Raw genomic sequence first — 22,263 nt, 5'->3', positions numbered from 1 at the left:
GTTACATACATAAGCATTGAGGTTGATCATGTGGCTGCCTTTGATTAAAGATATTTGGTATCATGGATGACTTGGAAGTGCATAATTATGTTCTACAGGTACGTGAAAATATACTGTTTGGTTCTGCATTTGATGCTGCAAGGTATGATAGGGCCATCGATGTGACCGCATTACGGCATGACCTTGAATTGCTTCCGGTAAGCATAGCTGCAAAAGTTGTCTAATCAATATATTTTAGACAGTTTATTCTGCTTTATGATCTTTCTTTAAAGTGTAGCTCAATTTTTAATTGCCTTTGTTCTAGGGTGGTGATCTCACTGAAATTGGTGAACGGGGTGTGAATATTAGTGGAGGGCAGAAGCAACGAGTATCCATGGCTCGGGCTGTTTATTCCAGTTCAGATGTTTGCATATTTGACGACCCATTAAGTGCTTTGGATGCTGATGTAGGCCGCCAGGTAAACATTTTACTTTGATGAAATGTGTCTTTTTAGTTCCATCCAGCGCAAGCTTCTTTCACTTGTTGGTTTTGTTACATTTTCATGATGCAATATGTTACCGAAATGTTCTGACTCGCATAATTTTGTGGAAAATAAAATTTTTGTATAACATTCGTTGTAATGTATTATTACCAGGTTTTTGAAAGGTGCATCAAGGGAGAACTGAAAGGAAAGACCAGAGTTTTAGTCACAAACCAGCTACACTTCCTGTCACAAGTAGACAGAATCATACTGGTGCATGATGGTATGGTTAAAGAGGAAGGAACCTTTGAATATCTCTCAAATAATGGGGTACTATTTCAGAAGCTGATGGAAAATGCGGGGAAAATGGAAGAGTATACAGAAGAAAAGGAAAACAATGACAATGACAATGACAATGACAATGACAATGACAAATCTTCAAAACCTGTTGCTAATGGTGAGACCAATGGGGTATCTAAGAAAGTTGGAAAAGATAGTAAGAAAGGAGGAAAATCTGTTCTTATTAAGCAGGAGGAACGGGAAACTGGTGTAGTGAGCTGGAATGTTTTGGCGAGGTAAGATTAATACTATGATCTGGCTAAAGTTTAAACAAGCTTTTCCGTTTTCTAAATTATTATATATGTATACACACACACATTGTATGTATGTGTATTCTAAATTATTATATATGTATATACACACACGCATTGTATGTATGTGTATTCATATATAGAGGTTTCAATTTGTGTGGTGAGGTAGCTAACACCTTTCCATACTGAGATACTCCTGTAGGAAAGGTTTCACAGTCAATTATCTCCCAGATTTAGTATTTTGACTGATAAATTTGCTTAATTATGAATGAGTTCCATATCCAATCTTTCAGTGTGAAACTAGTTTACCTGAAAGTGGTGGAGTTTGTTTTGTATAAAGTAGTTGTAGTTAGGCTTAACACAAAGAGCTATCATGCTTTTCTAGCCTAACCTGCTTTATATCAAGAATGAGAACTGCAGATTGAAGCTATTGGCTAGTAAGAAGACTTAATTTATCTTCATAGCCTTATCGTGAGACAAGGAGATCTTCTCCGCAATAGTTCGCAATAGATTGAAGCTATTGGCTAGCAAAAGCACCCCTTTTTGCTTAACTATTTTTATAGGGAGAAACTAACAAATTCTTCAAGCTAGAGAGAATTTCATAAAACTTACATTCTCTCCTTCAAATATCCTGTAAATAAAGGTAGGTCGGAATTGGTGAAAGTTTGAATTCATCTGCTCTGCAATATTAGTGAAAATCCAATTCTTCTAATTGAGCTTGCTTTATGTCAAGATCGAAATTTAGTTAATCTAGTATTAGTATTAACGAGGCAAACATCTTGAAGAATCTCCAAGTCGATTGATGTTTTAGATGCAGCTGCCTTTCGCAAGTAGAAAATGCCTTTAGTTTAGTACACTACAGTTTAAATGTATGTTTTGTTGAAGTTTGGCAAAATGCCAAAGTCCCACATCGGTTGGGAGTTGAGTTTGGGGGGGATTTTCCCCCTATAAAAGAAGGCCTAATGTTTAGGATTTAAAAACACCTCTCATTTGCCTTCTCATCTGTTTAAGGCATTTGTATCTTCTCTCTTTAGTATTATTTCACTTGTATTTTTGGAATGGAATAAAATATTGGTTGTGTCCGAGGAGTAGGCAAAATTAGCCGAACCTCGTAAATTCTGGTGTTCCCTTTATTGTTGCTTTATTGTCTTATTTATTATTTGGTGGCTGTCATAATTTTTGGTATAGTAGTTGTGACTTATTCACACTATATACATTTGGCTTCCGCAACAATTGGTATCAGAGCCAAGGTATTGTCTAAGTATGCTCTGTGGTTGCAGCATAGTCTGATCTTCCACATCAAAAAAGATTTATCTTGGTAACTGAGTCAAGGTTCTGTCTGAGTATGCTCTGTGGTTGCAGCTTAGTCTGATCTTCTACATCAGAAAGGAAATAATCTTGATTTGTGTCGTCAGCTATTAAATAATATTTGTGTCAAATATGGGAGACAATAAACAAGAAGAATCTACATCAAGTGTCAACAATACGTGATCATTGACATCTTCGCTTATGACAAGAATTGTGTCAAATGCGAAATTTGCGGTAGAAATTTTTGACGGGTCCAGGCATTTTGGGATGTGGCAAGGCGAGGTTCTAGATGTCCTTTTTCAACAAGGGCTAGATCTTGCCATTGAAGAAAAAAGACCAGATGTTATTGGAGAAGAAGATTGGAGAATTATCAACCGTGTTATTTGCGGTACCATTCGATCCTACCTTGCTAGAGAGCAGAAATATCCATACACAAAGGAAACTTCTGCAAGTAAATTATGGAAAGCACTGGAGGATAAATTTTTGAAGAAAAACAGTCAAAATAAATTGTACATGAAGAAGAGACTGTTTCACTTCACCTATGTTCCTGGTACCACGATGAATGAACATATCACCAGTTTCAATAAGTTGGTCACAGATTTGCAAAATATGGATACAATTTATGATGATGGTGACTTGGCCTTGATGTTGTTGGCGTCACTTCCTGATGAGTACGAGCACCTTGAAACTACTCTACTCCATGGAAATGACGAAGTTTCTCTCAGAGAAGTTTGTTCAGCTTTATACAACTATGAACAAAGAAAGCGAGAAAAACAGAAGGGCGGAGAAGGAGAAACACTATTTGTGAGGGGTCGTCCTCAAAATCAAACGAGGACAAAGAAAGGAAGATCCAAGTCAAGATCCAGACCCAGCAAAGATGAATGTGCCTTTTGTCGAGAAAAAGGGCACTGGAAGAAAGACTGTCCGAAGTTGAAGAATAAGGCCAAATATAATAATGGAAAGGCCATTATGAATTCAAATGTAGCTGATTGTGATGATTCAGACTTCTCATTAGTTACAACAGAGTCATCAACATCATCAGACATATGGTTGATGGACTCGGCTTGTAGCTATCATATGTGTCCCAATAGGGACTGGTTCGTGGATTTTCAAGAAGGAGAATATGGAATCATTCACACAGCGGATAACAGCCCTCTTACCTCATATGGGATTGGTTCAATACGATTAAGGAACCACGATGGAATGATCAGAACATTAACAGATGTTCGATATGTACCAGACTTGAAGAAGAATCTCATCTCTGTGGGAGCCCTAGAATCAAAAGGGTTCAAAATCATTGCAGAAAATGGAGTGATGAGAGTATGCTCAGGTGCACTAGTGGTAATGAAGGCTAATCGGAAGAATAATAATATGTACCGCTATCGTGGCAGTACAGTTATTGGGACAGCGACAGTGACATCCAGTGACGACAAAGAGGCAGAAGCAACCAAGCTATGGCACATGCGCTTGGGACATGCTGGAGGAAAATCCTTGAAAACTCTATCAAATCAAGGATTGTTAAAAGGAGTAAAGGCTTGCAACTTGGAGTTTTGTGAGCATTGTGTCAAAGGGAAACAGACAAGGGTTAAATTTGGTACAGCGATCCATAATACTAAAGGCATTTTGGATTATGTACACTCTGATGTTTGGGGTCCTTCCAAAACACCTTCATTGGGTGGGAAGCACTATTTTGTAACTTTTGTTGATGATTTTTCCCGAAGAGTATGGGTGTATACAATGAAGAGCAAAGATGAAATGTTGGGAATTTTTCTCAAATGGAAGACGATGGTGGAGAATCAAACAGGCAAGAGGATCAAGTGTATTCGCACAGACAATGGAGGTGAATACAAAAATGATCATTTTAATAAGGTCTGTCAAAATGATGGCATCGTTCGACACTTCACTGTCAGACATACACCACAACAGAATGGAGTGGTAGAACGTATGAACCGGACCTTGCTGGAGAAGGTACGGTGTATGTTGTCCAATGCTGGCTTGGGCAAAGAATTTTGGGCTGAGGCAGTTACATATGCATGCCACCTCATTAATCGCTTACCATCTACTGCTGTTGATGGCAAGACACCATTTGAAAAATGGTATGGAAAGCCTGCTGTAGATTATGACTCTTTGCACGTGTTTGACTCAACTGCATATTATCATGTGACAGAGTCAAAATTGGATCCAAGGGCAAAGAAGGCTATTTTTATGGGAATTACTTCTGGAGTCAAAGGATATCGCTTATGGTGTCCTATGACAAAGAAAGTAATATTCAGCAGGGATGTTACCTTTGATAAATCTGCTATGGTAAATAAGGTAACAGAAGATACCAAACAAAATAAAGGTGCTTCTAAGCAGGTGGAGTTTGAGGGAAAATTTATTTTTCCTACACAAGAAGCAGAGGAGGAAACAAATGAAGATTACCCTCTGGAAGGAGAGCCAGTAGAGGAGATTCCAACTCAGGAACCTCAACAACAACTTGAATCAATAGCAACCAGCAGGCCAAAAAGAACAATAACGAAACCTGTTCGTCTCATAGAGACGGTTGCTTGTGCAACCTCAATTGTAGCTGATGATGTTCCTACCACTTATAAAGATGCTGCCCAAAGTTCAGAAGAAGAAAAGTGGAGGATTGCCATGAATGATGAAATACAGTCCCTTCATCAGAATCATACATGGAGATTGGCCAATCTCCCGAAGGGAAAGAAAGCAATTGGGTGCAAATGGGTACTTGCAAAGAAAGAAGGATTTCCTAACCAAGTAGATGTTCGCTACAAAGCAAGATTGGTGGCCAAAGGATATGCTCAAAAGGAGGGAATTGATTACAATGAAGTGTTTTCTCCAGTTGTAAAACGTTCCTCCATTAAAATTATGTTGGCTTTGGTAGCACAATTGGATTTGGAACTAGTTCAGATGGATGTAAAAACTGCGTTTTTACATGGAAACTTGGAGGAGGAAATCTACATGACTCAGCCAGAAGGATTCAAAGTTGCTGGAAAAGAAAATATGGTGTGCAAACTTGAAAAATCGTTGTACGGATTGAAACAATCTTCTAGACAATGGTACAAGCGATTTGACGAGTTTATGTTGCGGCAAGGGTACAAGAGAAGCAAATACGATCATTGTGTGTATTTGCACAAGCTTAAAGATGGTTCCTTTGTATATCTTCTCCTATATGTTGATGATATGTTGATAGCTTCCAAGAATTCGGAAGAAATTGATAAGTTGAAGATTCAACTGAAGAAGGAGTTCGAGATGAAGGATTTGGGTGTGGCAAAGAAAATTCTTGGCATGGAGATAATTAGAGATAGACGTTCAAAGAAACTCTGATTATCTCAAAAGGAATATTTGAAGAGAGTACTTCAACGTTTTGGCATAGATGACAAGACTAAGCCAGTTAGTACTCCACTTGTCTTCCCATTTTAAGCTAAGTACTATTATGTCGCCAATGGATGAAGCTGAACGAGAGTATATGTCAAAGGTACCATACGCAAATGCTGTTGGTAGCTTGATGTATGCAATGGTTTGCACAAGGCCTGACATTTCACAAGCTGTTGGAGTTATTAGCAGATATATGCACAATCCAGGAAGGAGCATTGACAAGCTGTGAAGTGGATTCTACGGTATATTCATAATACTGTAGATGTCGGGTTAGTTTTTGAGCAGGAAGACAATCAGTCTGTCGTTGGATATTGTGACTCAGATTTTGCGGGTGATCTGGACAAATGAAAATCAACTACTGGTTATGTGTTTACTTTTGCAAAGGCACCAGTTAGTTGGAAGTCTACTTTGCAGTCAACAGTTGCTTTGTCTACAACAGAGGCAGAGTACATGGCTATTACAGAGGCTGTAAAGGAGGCAATTTGGCTTCAAGGATTGCTAAAGGAGCTTGGTGTTGAACAAAAAGGTATCACAATTTTTTGTGATAGTCAAAGTGTTATTCAATTAGCGAAGAACCAAGTTTATCATGCAAGGACGAAACACATTGATGTTCGGTATCATTTCATACGAGAAATCATAGAAGAAGGAGGAGTCACGGTGAAGAAAATTCATACTACGGAGAATCCTGCTGATATGCTGACAAAGGTGGTGACTGCGATCAAGTTTCAACATTGTTTGGATTTGATCAACATTGTTGAACACTGAAGATTGAAGATGAAGACACAACAAAAATTTGTTATTGAGAGAGAATTGAAGATGTGGAATTTTGCCAAGGTGGAGATTTGTTGATGTTTGGCAAAATGCCAAAGTCCCACATCGGTTGGGAGTTGAGTTTGGGGGGATTTTCCCCCTATAAAAGAAGGCCTAATGTTTAGGATTTAAAAACACCTCTCATTTGCCTTCTCATCTGTTTAAGGCATTTGTATCTTCTCTCTTTAGTATTATTTCACTTGTATTTTTGGAGTGGAATAAAATATTGGTTGTGTCCGAGGAATAGGCAAAATTAGCCGAACCTCGTAAATTCTGGTGTTCCCTTTATTGTTGCTTTATTGTCTTATTTATTATTTGGTGGCTGTCATAATTTTTGGTATAGTAGTTGTGACTTATTCACACTATATACATTTGGCTTCCGCAACATGTTTGACATCAAATCATTCTAGTTTAAATAAGGATAAATGAGTTTGCAACCTTTACTCTTTCCTTCCCCCTACTCTTTCTGTAGGGTGGATAGCTTCTTTTACAGGAGAGTATGCTCTTGATCAAGTTGTAGGTCTAAATCGATAAGATACATTTAGTGTCCACTTGTGTTCATCCAATTGGGATTTCCTTTAGCTGATGCAACTTTCTCCTTTTCGTTTCTCATGAATGCTAGCCTTCTACAGCATGCTGGGAAGTAAAGAGAATTTGGGCATTCCTTGAACTGAAATGCTTTATATGAAAGCATTTTCCAAGCCTATTATTTGTCACATGCTTTTGTTTACTGATTTAACTTGTTTTTAACTCATACGTTGCAGGTATAAAAATGCTTTGGGAGGTTCTTGGGTGGTTGTGATACTATTTTTGTGCTATTTCTTGATAGAAGCTCTCCGTGTTGGAAGTAGCACATGGTTAAGTTTTTGGACTGATCAAAGCAGTTCGACGAGATATAGTGCTGGCTTCTACAATCTGATTTATTCGCTTTTATCTCTTGGTCAAGTATGTAATTATTATCTCTCTTAGCTTTTGTTGCTTGCTGCTTTCTCCCTACTGATCCAAGATATTTGATATCCTTGTATGCTGAATAAGACGGTGGAACTCTTCATCTGATGAAGGGGAAAGAAAAGGAGACTTCTAATTACTGTCTATATTATCTGCATATCAGGTTATGGTAACTCTGACAAATTCATTTTGGTTGATCACGTCAAGCCTTTATGCTGCCAGGAGGTTGCATGATGCTATGCTTAATTCTATTTTAAGAGCTCCAATGGTCTTCTTTCACACAAATCCACTGGGGAGGATTATCAATAGGTTTGCCAAGGATCTAGGGGACATAGATAGAACTGTTGCACCCTTTGTAAGCATGTTCCTGGGCCAGGTGTTTCAGCTTATCTCAACATTTGTCCTGATTGGTATAGTGAGTACCATGTCTTTATGGGCAATAATGCCGTTGTTGGTCTTGTTTTATGGAGCCTATTTATATTATCAGGTATGTGGAAAACTATTATTTTATTTTGTTTTGTGTAATTCATGTTTCTTAGATATAATCTGAACTGCTCTATCAATAATGTATCTGATATGCCCCTGCACTAATTGTATTGAGGTCTAAGCATGGGGTCGAGTGGTCCACCTCTTTCTGAAACAAAACAAGCTATTGTCATTCCTTAGGATGCATAGTACATACTTTATCCATAACGTATTTAATTCTTTGCGCATATTATTTGTAAAAAATGCACCTGGCATGTCCAAGTCATGTTATGTGCCATATTCGAGTCCTCTAGTGGAGGAGAATGAAAATAATTTTGGCTCACGAAAATGGATCTGTTACCTTAACCTGTGTCTGGCTGATTTCATTTGGTGAATTGATTAACTTCAATTAAGCCTCCCCTTTGGATTTTTCTCTTTGATTTTGTCCCTTTTCTATTTTAGTTCTACTTATTGTTTGCTCAAAACAACCTGCTTCTTGCAGAGCACTGCTCGTGAGGTGAAGCGCTTGGATTCCATCTCCAGATCTCCTGTCTATGCACAGTTTGGTGAAGCGCTAAATGGTCTTGCAACTATTCGTGCATATAAAGCTTATGATCGAATGGCCAACATCAATGGGAAGTCAGTGGATAACAATATTAGGTTTACACTTGTGAACATGGGTGGAAATCGATGGCTTGGGATCCGTCTCGAGACTGTAGGGGGTCTTATGATTTGGCTTACGGCAACATTTGCTGTGGTGCAGAATGGAAGGGCAGAAAACCAACAGGCCTTTGCCTCAACAATGGGTTTGCTTCTCAGTTACGCCCTAAATATCACAAGCTTGTTAACTGCTGTACTGAGACTTGCAAGTTTGGCTGAGAATAGTTTAAATGCTGTCGAGAGAGTTGGAACGTATATAGACTTACCATCAGAAGGTCCCGCCATAATTGAGGGCAGCCGTCCTCCTCCTGGATGGCCTTCAGCAGGATCCATTCGATTTGAGAACGTTGTCTTACGTTACAGGCCCGAACTTCCTCCTGTTCTGCATGGTATATCCTTCACAATTCCTCCGAGTGACAAAGTCGGAGTAGTTGGCAGGACTGGAGCTGGAAAATCTAGCATGTTTAATGCTTTATTCCGACTTGTGGAACCTGAAAGAGGAAGGATATTAATTGATGATTGCGATGTTTCAAAGTTTGGACTGACAGATCTTCGGAAGGTTCTTGGTATTATACCGCAAGCACCAGTTTTGTTCTCAGGTATTTTTTGAATTTGTTTTTGATCTCCATTTTTTGGGATGGAGGTTTGTCTTTATAGATGTGCATCGAGATAATCATGCACATGTGATTCTGCTATAGTGGTGGAGGCACTTGTTACTGTAACTGTGAACAGATGTTCGGAGAGTAACATGCCCGAACATTCTGTCTGTTGCCCATCTGACTTTGGAATCTATCTTGCTCCACAAAGTCCATGGACATTGTCAAATAATTTTAGTTAGTGGATACGCTTTGATGACTTTGAGGTTAACTGAAGGTTGACTGTACTTAACAATTAGTGTATATATTGGGATGGACTTAGATTATGTCTGATGTTTTCTCTGTAGCAGAGAGCAGGGTGTGAAATTCATGCCAAAGTAAGATTCTTGTTGAAAATAATATTTCTTTTTTGATGAGGGGGGTAAAGTGCACTGCGAGCCCTAAATAGCTTTTTGCTACTATGTACATTTACCAAATGAATCTCCCCTTCAAACTCTTTTAACATTTTCCCTGGAAAAACTCTTTAGTAAATTCTGTTAAATGGCTAATGGTAGAACAATAGAAGAGAACAAAGAGATAGAGAGTCCATCAGACCCCTCGCAACCTCTTGTTCTTCTTCCTCGCAAAAAGCTTTGAGAACTTTTTAACATTTTTTTGGAAAAACTCTTCTGTAAATTCTGTTAAATGGCTAATGGTAAAATAATAGACAGAGAGCTCTATCAGACCCCTCGCCTCCTCATTTGTCCCTCTCGCAAAAAGCTTTGAGAATTCTGCAAAGAGTTGCTATAACATGCTAATTCATTTCTCTCTTGCCTACTTCATTTGCTACTGGTTCTGATCTCACATTTCTAGCTTAGCCACAAGCAACTTCATATAATCTGAGTTGTTCTCTTTCTTTCGACTTTTGCTGACAAATCAGTCTGCTCTTTTACCAGTCTTTTATTTGATGGTGCAGATGGTCATACAAGAGATGTATAATTTATAAACAAAAAGACCATGGTTACTCATAATATTTGTGTATATTGCACAAATCTAGTCCTATTGTAGAAGTGTTTAGTACCTAGCATAAACTTTGCTTATGGGTTGTAATCAACATGATGGACATGGGAGAAGAAGGAGCTGCGGAATCGGGAGGGGAGAGAAGTAAGAAGTAGGGGGAAAAGAATGGAAGATACTTCTGATGGGCCTTGGGTGATCTGTTATTATCTTAACAGTCGCTTGTAGCTTTTCTTTTCTTGCGTTATCTCCTTCGCTCCTTCAGACAGTTAACAGAGAACGTTAAATGAAAGATCTCCAGGACAATCTTTAAGAAGTTGTAGAGGGTAAATGCTAAAAGAATAAATATAGGAACATATGATATTATCAAAATCTTTGGCCTGCATTTTATGTCATATTAAATATGTCCTGCATTTTTGGTGTTGACCTGAACTAAAAAAACAACTCACCAACCTACCATTAAAAAGAGTTTATCTCAATAGTCCTCATGTTTTTTGGCCAGGGACCGTGAGATTTAACCTTGATCCATTCCATGAGCACAATGATGCTGACCTCTGGGAATCTTTGGAAAGGGCGCACCTTAAGGAAGTTATCAGGAGGAACTCTTTGGGTCTCGACGCCGAGGTTTGTTCTTTGTGTTTTGACTTGTTTCAAATTGTTTGCCATTGTTCCGCTAATAATATTACTCTTTACGACTTTCACAACTTTCAAGAATTCAAATTCATTTAGTTATTTTAATTTAAACTTTGATATGATGTTTTCTCTATCAAACTAACATTTCATCGACTACTTTAATATTTTCTTTCTATACTACTAGCATAATAGATAAGTCAATATAAAATTTGAACTTCATGCCATGTGATAAAGTGAAACAATGGAATATATGATTCTAAAAATGTGAAACATTAGTACAAAGTGTCTTTAAAATATTTTGGCAATATAAAGTCTATTTAAACTCTGTAAAGTGAACTTTGTTGAATAAAATGTAATACAGGGGCAGTATCACTAATAAGCATGAGGACTACAACTAAAGGGAACAACTTGTAAAACACATGGAAAAGCACAGACTTTTCATTTTTATGGTAGAGTCAGTTTCTATGTTATTGGTTGCAGTGTTGTCAAAGGCGCGCTTAAAGCGTGCTTAAGCCCTGAAGCGAGGCTCAAAACATGTTGAGCGCTTCGCCTCACTTTGTGGGCGCTTTAGTATTGCATCAAGGCTCTTAGGCATACTTTTACTTGCCAGTAAGTGTAATCCTGAAAAGGCAACATTAAACAATTAATATTTCACTTTATCGTAAATTTTTTCCAATTTCTTTGTTCATGTATTTGTTATTCATGCTTATAATTATTAGTCTTAGACTACATATACATAGTTTTACTTTTTCTTCAGTTGCGCATTTTTTATTAAAGCCCACGCTTTATTTGCGCTTTGTGCTTAAAGCCCCAACGGACCTTAGAGCTTTTTGCACTTTTCGCCTTTGATAATACTGATTGGCTGGGATTATTACTTATCAAAGAGGAAAAATTGGACATATATTTGTTATGCTTTGTTTTTGTTGTATAATGGTTATGCTTTATCCAAATGCACCATATTACAAGTTACAAAGCACGTTTCAAATAGTAACTGTTTTTGGTAGAAAGAAAACCCTAAACACCTATTTTTAGTTAAAGTAGCATGCTGCACTATTAACTAACTCCGACTTGTTGAATTAACTAGATAGCTTAGAGGCTCAAGCCTTTGTGTTAGTATAAATTAAAAAAATGAAAATTCCGTTACTTCTATTCTCTTGACTTTTCTATCTATGCTATCCTAGTCAAACAAATTTCAGCTGTAGCTAACAAAACATTACTTTGATGTATTAAGGTGTCGGAAGCTGGAGAAAATTTCAGTGTTGGACAAAGACAGCTTTTAAGTCTTGCTCGAGCATTGCTTCGCCGGTCAAAGATTCTTGTTCTTGATGAAGCAACTGCTGCTGTTGATGTCAGAACTGATGCTCTTATTCAAAAAACTATACGTGAAGAATTTAAGTCATGCACCATGCTCATCATTGCTCACCGTTTGAACACTATCATCGACTGTGACAGAATTCTTCTGCTTGATGCTGGTCAGGTAGAGTGCTCACCCTTCAATCTTAGTCTTGTGAACTCACTCTGATAACAGGTCATGCCTGATTGCAGGTTTGAGGGTCTACTTGGGGTTCTAATACAAAAGAGGGATTGCGTCTTTATTTTTTCTTTAACCATCTTTTCTCTATGGGTTATTTCAATTTACCTGTTGTCTGTCTCTTTTCAGGTACTGGAATATGATACTCCAGAAGTATTGTTACAAAAGGAAGAAACTGCTTTTTCTAGGATGGTTCAGAGTACAGGAGCTGCAAATGCTCAATACTTACGAAGCTTAGTATTAGGAGGGGAAGAGGGTAACAGTATAGGGAGGGATAAACAGCTAGATGGGCAAAGGAGATGGCTTGCCTCTTCACGTTGGACTGCTGCAGCACAGTTTGCACTAGCTGTTACCCTTACCTCATCCCAAAATGACCTTGTGCAGTTAGAAATTGAGGATGAGGATAATATCCTGAAGAAAACAAAGAATGCCGTAATCACTCTGCAGGGAGTATTAGAGGGTAAGCACGACAAAGAAATCGAAGATACCCTGGATCAGTACCAGGTTTCCAGAGACAGATGGTGGTCTTCTTTATACAAGATGGTTGAAGGTAAAGACTTCTGCAAATTAAACTTTTCAAAAGCAAACAATTACTTTCATGGTCATCTTCTTTGAGAACCGTTATTTTTCATGGTCACCATTATAGTCAGTATTGATGAGGAACAAGATTTAGACATAGACAGGTTGACAGACACCCGCGCCCGAACAAAGGAATAGGATGTACATGGATAAAATCTATAACTTCACCCACTTCCCTTTGCCACCATTTTTTATGCTTTAGGCATCTGGTGTTTGAAATCCACTGGATCACTAATCTGGATTCGCGCGGGGTAGGGCTCAGTAGAGGGGATAATGTGCTCCCAACTAGGAGTTCCTCTATTTCCGGTGCTCGAGCCTGAGACTTTTGGTTAAGGGTAGAGGGATTCCAACCATCCCACCACACTCCTTGGTTTCATTTTTTGGTTTAGGCATTTTGTTATCTGGGTGAGTATGTCTTTGTGTGGTCTTTGAGGCCTTTACTTGGTCTCCAATTGTTTCTCTTTAAGGAAGCAGTGCTGTTAGTATAATGTTCTCATCTTGCATTATTTGTTGATCAAATATTGGTTTTATTTATGGTTCTGGGCTTTTTACACTTTTCAGGTCTCGCGATGATGAGTAAGCTGGCGCGCAATAGACTTCATCAAGCAGAACTTGAGGTTGAAGAAAAAGCAATTAACTGGGATCGCGCTGAGATGTAGAAGTCTTCCAGTCTGCAGCAGATTATGGAATGGGACTTTTTTAAAACTTATTTTATTAGATTTTACAGATTTTTTGTCTACCCCTTAACACTAGTTGTGACATTGATTTTTTATCCCGTGAGAAAGTTTTGCTGTGCCTCTTCTGAAGATGATGATGAGGTTTCTTGTAAAATTAAGGAGAAATGTTATTTTGAGTGCAACTACCACAGATACAGGGAACTGGCATTAGAGTGGCTTATTATTATAAGAGATCTCCGAGTTCTGTGCTGCATGGCTAAAACAACTTATTTTTGGATCCTATCATATATTATTATCCAGCTTCTATCTACACACACACATCCATGCACCACTGATAGTAGCGTTGGTAATCTCTTTCTACAAGCTAGTGATAGTTTTGCGCTAAGGTGGCACGAACAAATCGAGAAATGATACAAGCCAAGGGTGGTTTATATTCTTGACTTTTTATACCTTGTTTCCCTTAGTATTGTTTGTTGAAGAGACTGAGTAAATCAAAGTGTGCTCTGTAATAGTTTAAACTTTTAAGTGAGGCACGCGTTAATATGGTATTAGCTATGCCTTGTGTCACCTGCTTGGCCAATGAAAAATGAAATGAATGAAACCTGCACCTGAGGGGGGACATGTCGAGGAGAGTTTGTAAATGAAAGCGTGCTCTCTCTAATAGCCTAAGTTTTTAGATGAGATGATCACACACTTCAATATTATTTAATCGCACCATACTTGTTAGAGAAAAAATATTCTTAAGTAGAGTACTTCCTTTAAAATAGAGCTAGGTATTTTTCCTTTTAAGTGATAGGTTTAAAACTAGACAATGTCACTAGTCAAGCAACATTTAGTAAAGGTAAAAAGAGAAGCTGAAATTTAAGGTTCTTCAAATCACCAAAGGATGTAGTTGGATGAATGGGATCCTTAACTAAAGGTCAAGTTCAACCACTGAAATTGGAGAAACCTCTAATAGGGAGCGATTCCTCTTTAGTCGGTTTACACGAATTTGGATATGCCAGACAATTAAATTCAAGAAATCTCATATGGTTATTAAAAGAAATCTCAAGAAATTAAAATGAACTTACATAATGGGTGAAACTAAGAGTACAATAAGTATAAGATACCACAAGAAGAGAGAGCATCCAAGAAATATATGTTATTTTGCAAAGCTCTTCACTTCTATTATGATGATTAAACACCTTAACTAAAGCAACTAGAAGCTTACCACTTTTTACACAAATTGGATTCTTACACAAAGGATCTAAGACTACATAATCTACAAGGATTTCTTATGAAATTGAATGCCTCCTGTTTCTTGAAGATGAACCAGAAGACTTAATTTCTCCTTTAATAATCATTGAAGTTGGACTATGAGAACTACCAGATGTCTCAGAGCTCCGGTTTTCGACGTTACCAGACACCTTACCAACAACAAACAGCTTGTCAAATATTCTTCTTGATCTTGAAGGCAGCAACTGTGCACCACTACTTCTGTTTTTACTACCCTTTTTTACCAACTTCATGTTCTTTTGTGGATTTTCATCTTTTACCTTCATTACACTCGATGGTTTCGACACATTGTGCTTTTCTGGCAATGTTTTCTGCCAATATTCTTCAGTCTTCCTAGTGGAATCTAAGGCATTACTGTTTCTGTTGTTTAAGGCTTGAACTCCAGCAGCTGCTCTAATTTGCTCAAAGAAAAGGACTTGAACAACAGTTCGGAGAGGCAGCCGTTCATTTTGTGCTGCATGCATAGATGCATCCATTGTTAATTTCCTCACATCCATTAGGCCACATAAATGCTTTTTCTCAGCTTTTGTCAAGCTTGAGTGCTCCTGCAGTGAAGAGAGGCCGTTAGTACATTATAAAACCATAAGCTTCAAAAATAGCGTCCAAAACATTATATACAAGGATATAATTTATCCTTGTATGTATACATATAATGTATACATTGGCAAAGGCCAGTACTTGCTTATATTAGATCACTGTGAAGAAGTATTGTTTCATACGCGGAGTTAAAGGTTTGAAGTTTATTGGTTCAGGATCCTAGCCATTTTAAACTAATGGTTCTAAATTAATAATTTGTACTATTAAATGACAATGTATTGTAGTCCCTAGCTCCGCCGCTGTGTTGTTTAGGTCTATATTGCTCGGATCCTCGAAATATGTTGCCGGGTGCGTGCCAAAGTGATTGCATTTTTGGAGGATCCAACTCGGGTGCAGCCACATTTTGGAGGATCCGAGCAACATAGGTTTAGGTTCAACTGAATGAGAGACTTCCGAAAACTTTGGACCACATTAAGGACTTGGAGAACTTATGATGGAAAATAAATAAATAAATAAATAAATAAATAACCTGCAAATAGATATCAATTGCCCCATATAATGCATCATGGATCGGTCTTGCTGAGTCTGGAACGGATTGCAACAGTTCAATGAAACTCGATAGACTGACGTTTGGATCACGTGCAATTTCTGTAAGATAGCCATCAACTAATTTACCAACTTTCAACCATGACCCATGCCCCAAGACGAAATCATTGGTGCTCTTTGCAGAAATGTTCTTATCCCGGCTTCTTTCACGAGCCATGAATCGGTCCACTAGGCACTTCACTAGTTCAACATCGTAAACAGTAGTTTGAGGAGACCTTGATGGAATCAAAAGATCATTGACGGAAGCCTCGTCCAGCTTTAAGCTGATACTTCTTATAAGATCTTCCCGTGATGAATCATCCGCTCCCACAAGAATAGCGACTTTCAATAACTTAAGCAAGAAGCCACACGAACAAGTAACGCCCTTGTCAGAAGGCAATAAGCAGATTATTGTCTCTAACAAGGACTTGTTCCTCCTACTGTGGGCTTCAGATACCAAAGCTTCAATAGAATCAGGCAACCATCTCATTGCATAAGTTCTTAGTGCCTCGCCAATAACATTGCCATCCATTCTTCCCTTAGCTTTAACCGCGATCATAACTCGCTTGTAAAGATCTATCTCAAGTTCACATATATCTTCAGCCCACCAATCCTTAGGCACAGATTCAAGGTTTACAGGGAATTTTACCCCAACTTCTGTGATCCTATCTGAGACTGCCACTTTTCTGTTATAAGTGTAGGACCATGTAATAGTCGACGGATCCATTGAAGTTTTGGATGCAATAGAATCTATACATCTCCCGACCACCTTCAGATCTTCAGACCACGGCAGAAGAGATTTGGTGGTTTGTAAAACAATGATCGAATCTTTCCAGCTGCGGAAAACGCTAGAATTAAGGAATACCTCGATTTTGAAGATAAGATTTCCACGGTCAGCATCTTCAGTCATCTCAAGGTACTCAGCCGCACAACGTGCAGCAACAACATTGTAAGGATTGAGAGTCACTGTCATTCCGTAGCAAAATTTGGCGCAAATCTCAAAAGCTTTAGGTCCACCAGGAAAATCAACTAACTGCATTTCACCAGAATCCTCTTCATTTGCTTTTGAAACAAGCCTTTGCAGCCTGTTGCTCTTGGACAACAGAGGAAACTGGCAAAACAAAATCAGTGTAAAGTGTAAATCAAATAGACTCAGACTCAGATGACAAAATCAGTATAAACTGTAAAGGTTTGGAGATAGCTTATATTGATATGTCAAGAACAGCCTAGCAAATAAGTTCTATAAACGGATGTGCGAGGAAAGATTTGGTAACCTCACGGTGTTAATTTAGTCTAAAGCTCTTCCATAAACAATTGCAGTACACAAAGAAACGAGATGAAACCAGATCACATGGCACATTCATCAAACCAGAATTTTTTCTCTTCTATACAAATAATTTAGTTCTACATGCAAATATGTTCAGTATCCCTAGCTCAAGATCATTGAGGAACAGCAGCAAACAAGTTCTGCTTGTTACCTTCTCTCAGTTCAATAGAATTTATTTGAAGAATCACAATCAAGTACCCTTTTAATTGATGGAAGGAGAGCCTTGACGTAACTGGTAAAGTTGTTGGCATGTGACCGGGAGGTCACGGGTTCGAGCCGTGGAAACAACCTCTTGTAAAAATGCAGGGTAAGGCTGCTTACTATAGACCTTTGCGATATGGCCCTTCCCCGGACGCCGCGCATAGCGGGAGCTTAGTGCACCGGGCTGCCCTTTTTACCCTCTTTATTGATGAAATCACGATTGCTTCTACAAATTTTAGGCAAGTTGAGTCCCTTTCCTCCTGTTTCATTCCCTTTAGGCTCTCCTGGAACATCACATGTAGGTTCACTTTCAAGTACAAGCACCAAGCTTCTTTGAACTTAAGGTGGACGTGTAGCTTGGCTCGACCAAACGTACCACCGGAATTAATTTAAGAACACAGCTCACTTGTTCACAAACTTACTCCTAAATTTTATGCAAGTTCGGTCCTTCTCCCTCCGTTTCATTCCCATTAAGCTCTTCTCGACATCACACAGTCCCTTATGTCTCTAAGCTCTGGACTGGGGAAAGAGCCGTTCGGCACAGCTGCATTTTAAGTGTTTTTATGAACTACAGTCTTATAATTATAATACTTGATGGGCACAGGTAATGCACTACAAACAGAGGCGGAGCCAGGATTTGAAGTTACTAGGTCTAGGTTTTGGTCCTTCGGGATTCAGTCCTTTTGAGTCACTAGGTTCTAAGCTAAGAATTTGTATATATTTAATGAATTTCTTAAGATAAATATAAAGTTTAGACCAAAGTTACTGGATTCGGCTGAATCCATAAAATACATACTAGCTCCGCTCCTGACTACCAACAACACGAAGAAACATAGAGAGGATAAGTATTCTCTCTCAACAAATAGGCTAGATAGGATAACTATTTGACAACTAAATCGATTCAAAATGCTTTATGCATATTTAGATTAAAGTACAGACCACGATGAAACTTGAATCCAAGAAGAACATAGACAGGATAGGCACTCTACAGACAAATTGATTCCAAATGTTTTTTCCATATCTGGATTATATTACAGAGGATAACAAATTTGCATCTCCCAACTGATGGACATGTTACATACATAGTATAATTTAATGGACATTGTAGCAATATTCCCTTTGGCATGAAAAATCAAGTTACCTTGTGAAGATAAAACTTCACTTCACCAATAATGATGGTAACATCTGATGCCAGTTCCGATGACACGTACCTACATCAGTTAATCAAAATTCATATGCTACATAAGAAATGTGATCAGAGTACAGCAAGTAACTGAAAGAAACAACACAATGATTTTTAAAGGGAGAACATAAAAGAAGTTGTGGCTTATCAACATAAGATTAAGAATTTTAACTAAGCTTTACTCAGCCAGTAACTAATTGTATCTCATTTATCTGTTTTTGTAGTTAAATTTCTGCTACTTAAGTTATCTAAATGGCAAAAGTAAAGAACAAAACAAGAATTTTCTGCCAGTAGTTAAGTGCACAGAAAGTTAAATTAAAATCTTCTTTTTTTAAGGAAAAGATATCAGAGATCCATGTGATAGACAGCTTTTCCTTAAACTTTATAAGTAATGTACAACTGAAGTTCCTTGAATATCAATAGAAAATATTCTCATAATCCTTTGCAAATACAAGAACAATGTATATTACCTAACTGCAGTTCAACAATCTAATTTTAGCTTTGTGTTAACTAAAAAAGTTTCTTGTAAAACATAATCACAGAATCCAAATTCTAGTTGTGATGGGTCATTTGGTATGATGAATAAGCAAATATAATCCTGGGATAAATATTTAGTACTGCCTTATTCCTTGTGTGGTTATTAATCCTGGGATAAATATTTAGTACCGCCTTATTCGTTGTGTGGTTATAAATCCTGGGATAAATTATCCCTGAATTAGAAATATACCAACCAAAGGATAGAATAGTAATCCCAGGACAAGTTATTCTAGGATAAAACAGTAAAATTGATAATCCCGGGATTAATATAACATACCAAAGAGTCAACAAGAAATAATACCATCATAACTAATCTCATCATAACTTCCCTATATAACTAACCCCAGTATAACTAATCATAACATAACTTGTTTTCAAACCAAACAACCCCTAACAGTTTTCTTCACTGCATTTTAACTTTGTGCAACGACAGTATATAATCTTTTTACACCATCAGATTAAGTCGAGTAGACTTATAACAACAGGTAAGTGTGTCTAGTAATCATAATTACTAATTTAGTCAACAAAAAGGATCAACTCAATAACTTATTATAACTTAGCTAAAATGCATTGATACAGTAAAACTCATTTGTACCCGTGAATATAACTTAAATCCTTTTCCATTTTGGTTCCAACATTTTCTAACAGACTATAGTCCAGGCAATGTATGTCAAATAGTAGGTAGATTAATTAATGTTACAAAATGTAAACAAAACTTAGATGAATTCAAATAATTGAAGATTATTGACCCCACCAAGTCCATTACTATATGAGTAGTAAATATTGGACCACCTAATAATCAAACGCAGAAAGTAGATTTAAGACCACCTTTTTGAATGTGCTCATGCAAGCCACCATCAAAATTTTTAAAAAGCTGTAATAAGTAATAAACTCTAAAATAGGCAAATAAATAGGGCACCAGTAAAGGCAGCCCGATGCACTAAGCTCCCGTTATATACAGGGTCCGAAAAAGGGTAGGACAATAAAAGTTTATTGTATGCAGCTTTACCTTGCATTTCTGCAAGAGGCTGTTTCCACGGCTCCAATCCGTGACCTTCTGGCAGCAACCTTACCGGTTAAGCCAAGACTTCTTTCAAATGGGGCACCGTATATGTATATATATATATATAAAATAAATAAAAAAAAGCCTGCTTTCAAGGTTAGCAACAATAGTAGGAGTATTAAATTAGATTCTTGTACCCACAACTTCTAAAATATTTATTAGAAAAAAGAATCCAGTATTTTTAATAGATGTCTCTATTTTTTTGCAAAGCAATATCAAAAATTGGTCTGTAACATGTGCAAGAAGTGGAAGACACACTGCATAAGATGTGGTGCTCATATCCAAATAACAGATGAAAGATAAACCCAAATAATACTATTTTTGTTTTCTATAAAAAAAATTAACCTAAGGAAATTCCAAAAAAAGAGTACGGAAATCCAAAGGAGTTACCTTCCTGTCATGCATAATAATGTACGTATTTATGTTTATAACTTATATACACTGTTAGTGTAAAAAATTACTGTGTAGTGTATATTTTAACGTTTTGTAACAGGTAATCTTTCTCATTTTCCAAGTTACTAATCAGACTTTTATGGTTAGTTAAATGTATTTAGTTTACTTGACGATAGTGTAAAAACAAGATATCCCAGGATTAATGATTCGAGAATTAGTTATACAACTATTTTATATAAACTCGTCTCAAATTTAATTCCGAGATTAATTATCACTTATCCATTAAACCAGACGAGCCCTTAGAATATAGAAGTTCAACTAGAGAGAGAAAATACATAGAGAGAGACGCAAAAAAGAGAAAAAAAAAGTCAGTAAAGCCCTGCAATTGTATGGAGAAGAAGAATAGATATACAACAAGAATTTATCAAGAAAAAAAAAACCTAACCAGTAGATCAGTAGAAGGGAACATAAATTCAAGTGCATATACAAAATAAAACAAGAAAATAATAAACAATTTACGTACCTTACACCTTTTCCTTGATCTTGAAATGTATCGGGTTTTGATCCCAACTTCATGAACTTCATATTTTTTTCTCCTCAATAAATAAAACCAAAAATCTCTGCTAAAAGACTCCAACTTTAGACACAACTAACTAATCCAAGAAATTCTAAAACTTTCATTTTTATGACTCAAGAAGAAGAATATTTGCAGAGAAGAAGCATATTCTAAACACCAAAACAAGCAGAAAAAAACAAACTGATCACTAACAGAGCATAATCTTGATTTTGTTCCCACAACTACCTCGACTCTTGAGCCAAAACAATAAACACAATTTCAATTCCCATAATAATCACATTCATAATTTTGATACTCTACCATTTTATGCAAAAAATAAAACTAAAAATTAAACCAACCCCACATGCAGAGAAAATTAGTTGAGTCTTAAATTTGTAGCCGCCTTTGAATTAACTTCGGCCCTATGCTAGCCTCTTAGTTACTCACTGAGTAACTCTATAACCATAGACACAAATCTCAAAGACTTCTGCAGCTTTTTCTCTCTCTGTATATAGATATATACTTGGGGGGGGGGGGGAGGTAGTGTGTATGTATATACTGAATACACTGATGAAGTTGTCGTCCAATCTTTGAAATGTTTGCAGGAAAAAAGAGATAATATGAGAGAGAAAAGTGTCAGAAGAAAGAAAGTAGAAGTGTCTTTGTTTGTAGATTAGTAGTAGGGGACTGTGTTCGACAGAAACCAGCCTGGTTGGGGAGAGGGGTGAGGAGAATGGTGTGGTAATAAAGGAAATTTTTTTATTTTTTATTTTTTAACAAGGAAACCTTCTTATATAAAATGCCGTTCGATATATTATTATGAGTGCGAGTTAAATAAATGGTACTAGTGACGGAGACAGGATTTCAAATAAGAGGGGTTCAAACAGACCATACCAGTGGTGGAGACACGATTTCAAACAAGGAAAAAATTACTAAATATTTTGAACCCCTTAACTACTAAGCTATGCTTTTGGA

General features: G+C 37.3%; 2 protein-coding genes across 7 annotated transcripts in view; one reads left to right on the top strand and one right to left on the bottom strand.

Annotated features, from left to right (window-relative positions):
• Positions 1-13,893, top strand: part of LOC107803519 (ABC transporter C family member 2-like) — a 32,741-nt gene extending 18,848 nt beyond the window's left edge. For all 5 annotated transcript variants that reach the window (XM_075253428.1, XM_075253429.1, XM_075253430.1 and 2 more), the window contains 10 exons: positions 99-197; positions 305-457; positions 635-1,035; positions 7,311-7,491; positions 7,658-7,981; positions 8,462-9,218; positions 10,714-10,835; positions 12,076-12,321; positions 12,505-12,925; positions 13,516-13,893. In XM_075253428.1, the coding sequence (XP_075109529.1) occupies positions 99-197; positions 305-457; positions 635-1,035; positions 7,311-7,491; positions 7,658-7,981; positions 8,462-9,218; positions 10,714-10,835; positions 12,076-12,321; positions 12,505-12,925; positions 13,516-13,613 (2,802 nt within the window). In that variant the 3' untranslated portion in view covers positions 13,614-13,893. The remainder of the gene's footprint in view (positions 1-98; positions 198-304; positions 458-634; positions 1,036-7,310; positions 7,492-7,657; positions 7,982-8,461; positions 9,219-10,713; positions 10,836-12,075; positions 12,322-12,504; positions 12,926-13,515) is intronic.
• Positions 13,894-14,661: 768 nt separating this feature from the next.
• On the bottom strand, positions 14,662-22,003 carry LOC107793094 (phototropic-responsive NPH3 family protein NPY1). 2 transcript variants are annotated; one of them, XM_075253427.1, is made up of 4 exons: positions 20,286-22,003; positions 18,698-18,767; positions 15,973-17,139; positions 14,662-15,451 (listed from the first exon to the last, which is right to left on the bottom strand). In XM_075253427.1, the coding sequence occupies exons 3-4, from the start codon at positions 17,065-17,067 to the stop codon at positions 14,906-14,908; spliced, it is 1,641 nt and encodes a 546-aa protein (XP_075109528.1). In that variant the 5' UTR covers positions 17,068-17,139; positions 18,698-18,767; positions 20,286-22,003; the 3' UTR covers positions 14,662-14,905. The 2 variants fall into 2 exon arrangements, with proteins under 2 accessions (XP_075109528.1, XP_016470865.1); XM_016615379.2 differs by having other exon boundaries at positions 21,256-22,002.
• Positions 22,004-22,263: the final 260 nt, after the last annotated feature.

Source organism: Nicotiana tabacum, chromosome 5, assembly GCF_000715075.1.
Source record: "Nicotiana tabacum cultivar K326 chromosome 5, ASM71507v2, whole genome shotgun sequence".
Classification (NCBI taxonomy): Eukaryota; Viridiplantae; Streptophyta; class Magnoliopsida; order Solanales; family Solanaceae; genus Nicotiana; species Nicotiana tabacum.
This window is presented reverse-complemented; position numbering and strand designations above follow the sequence as displayed.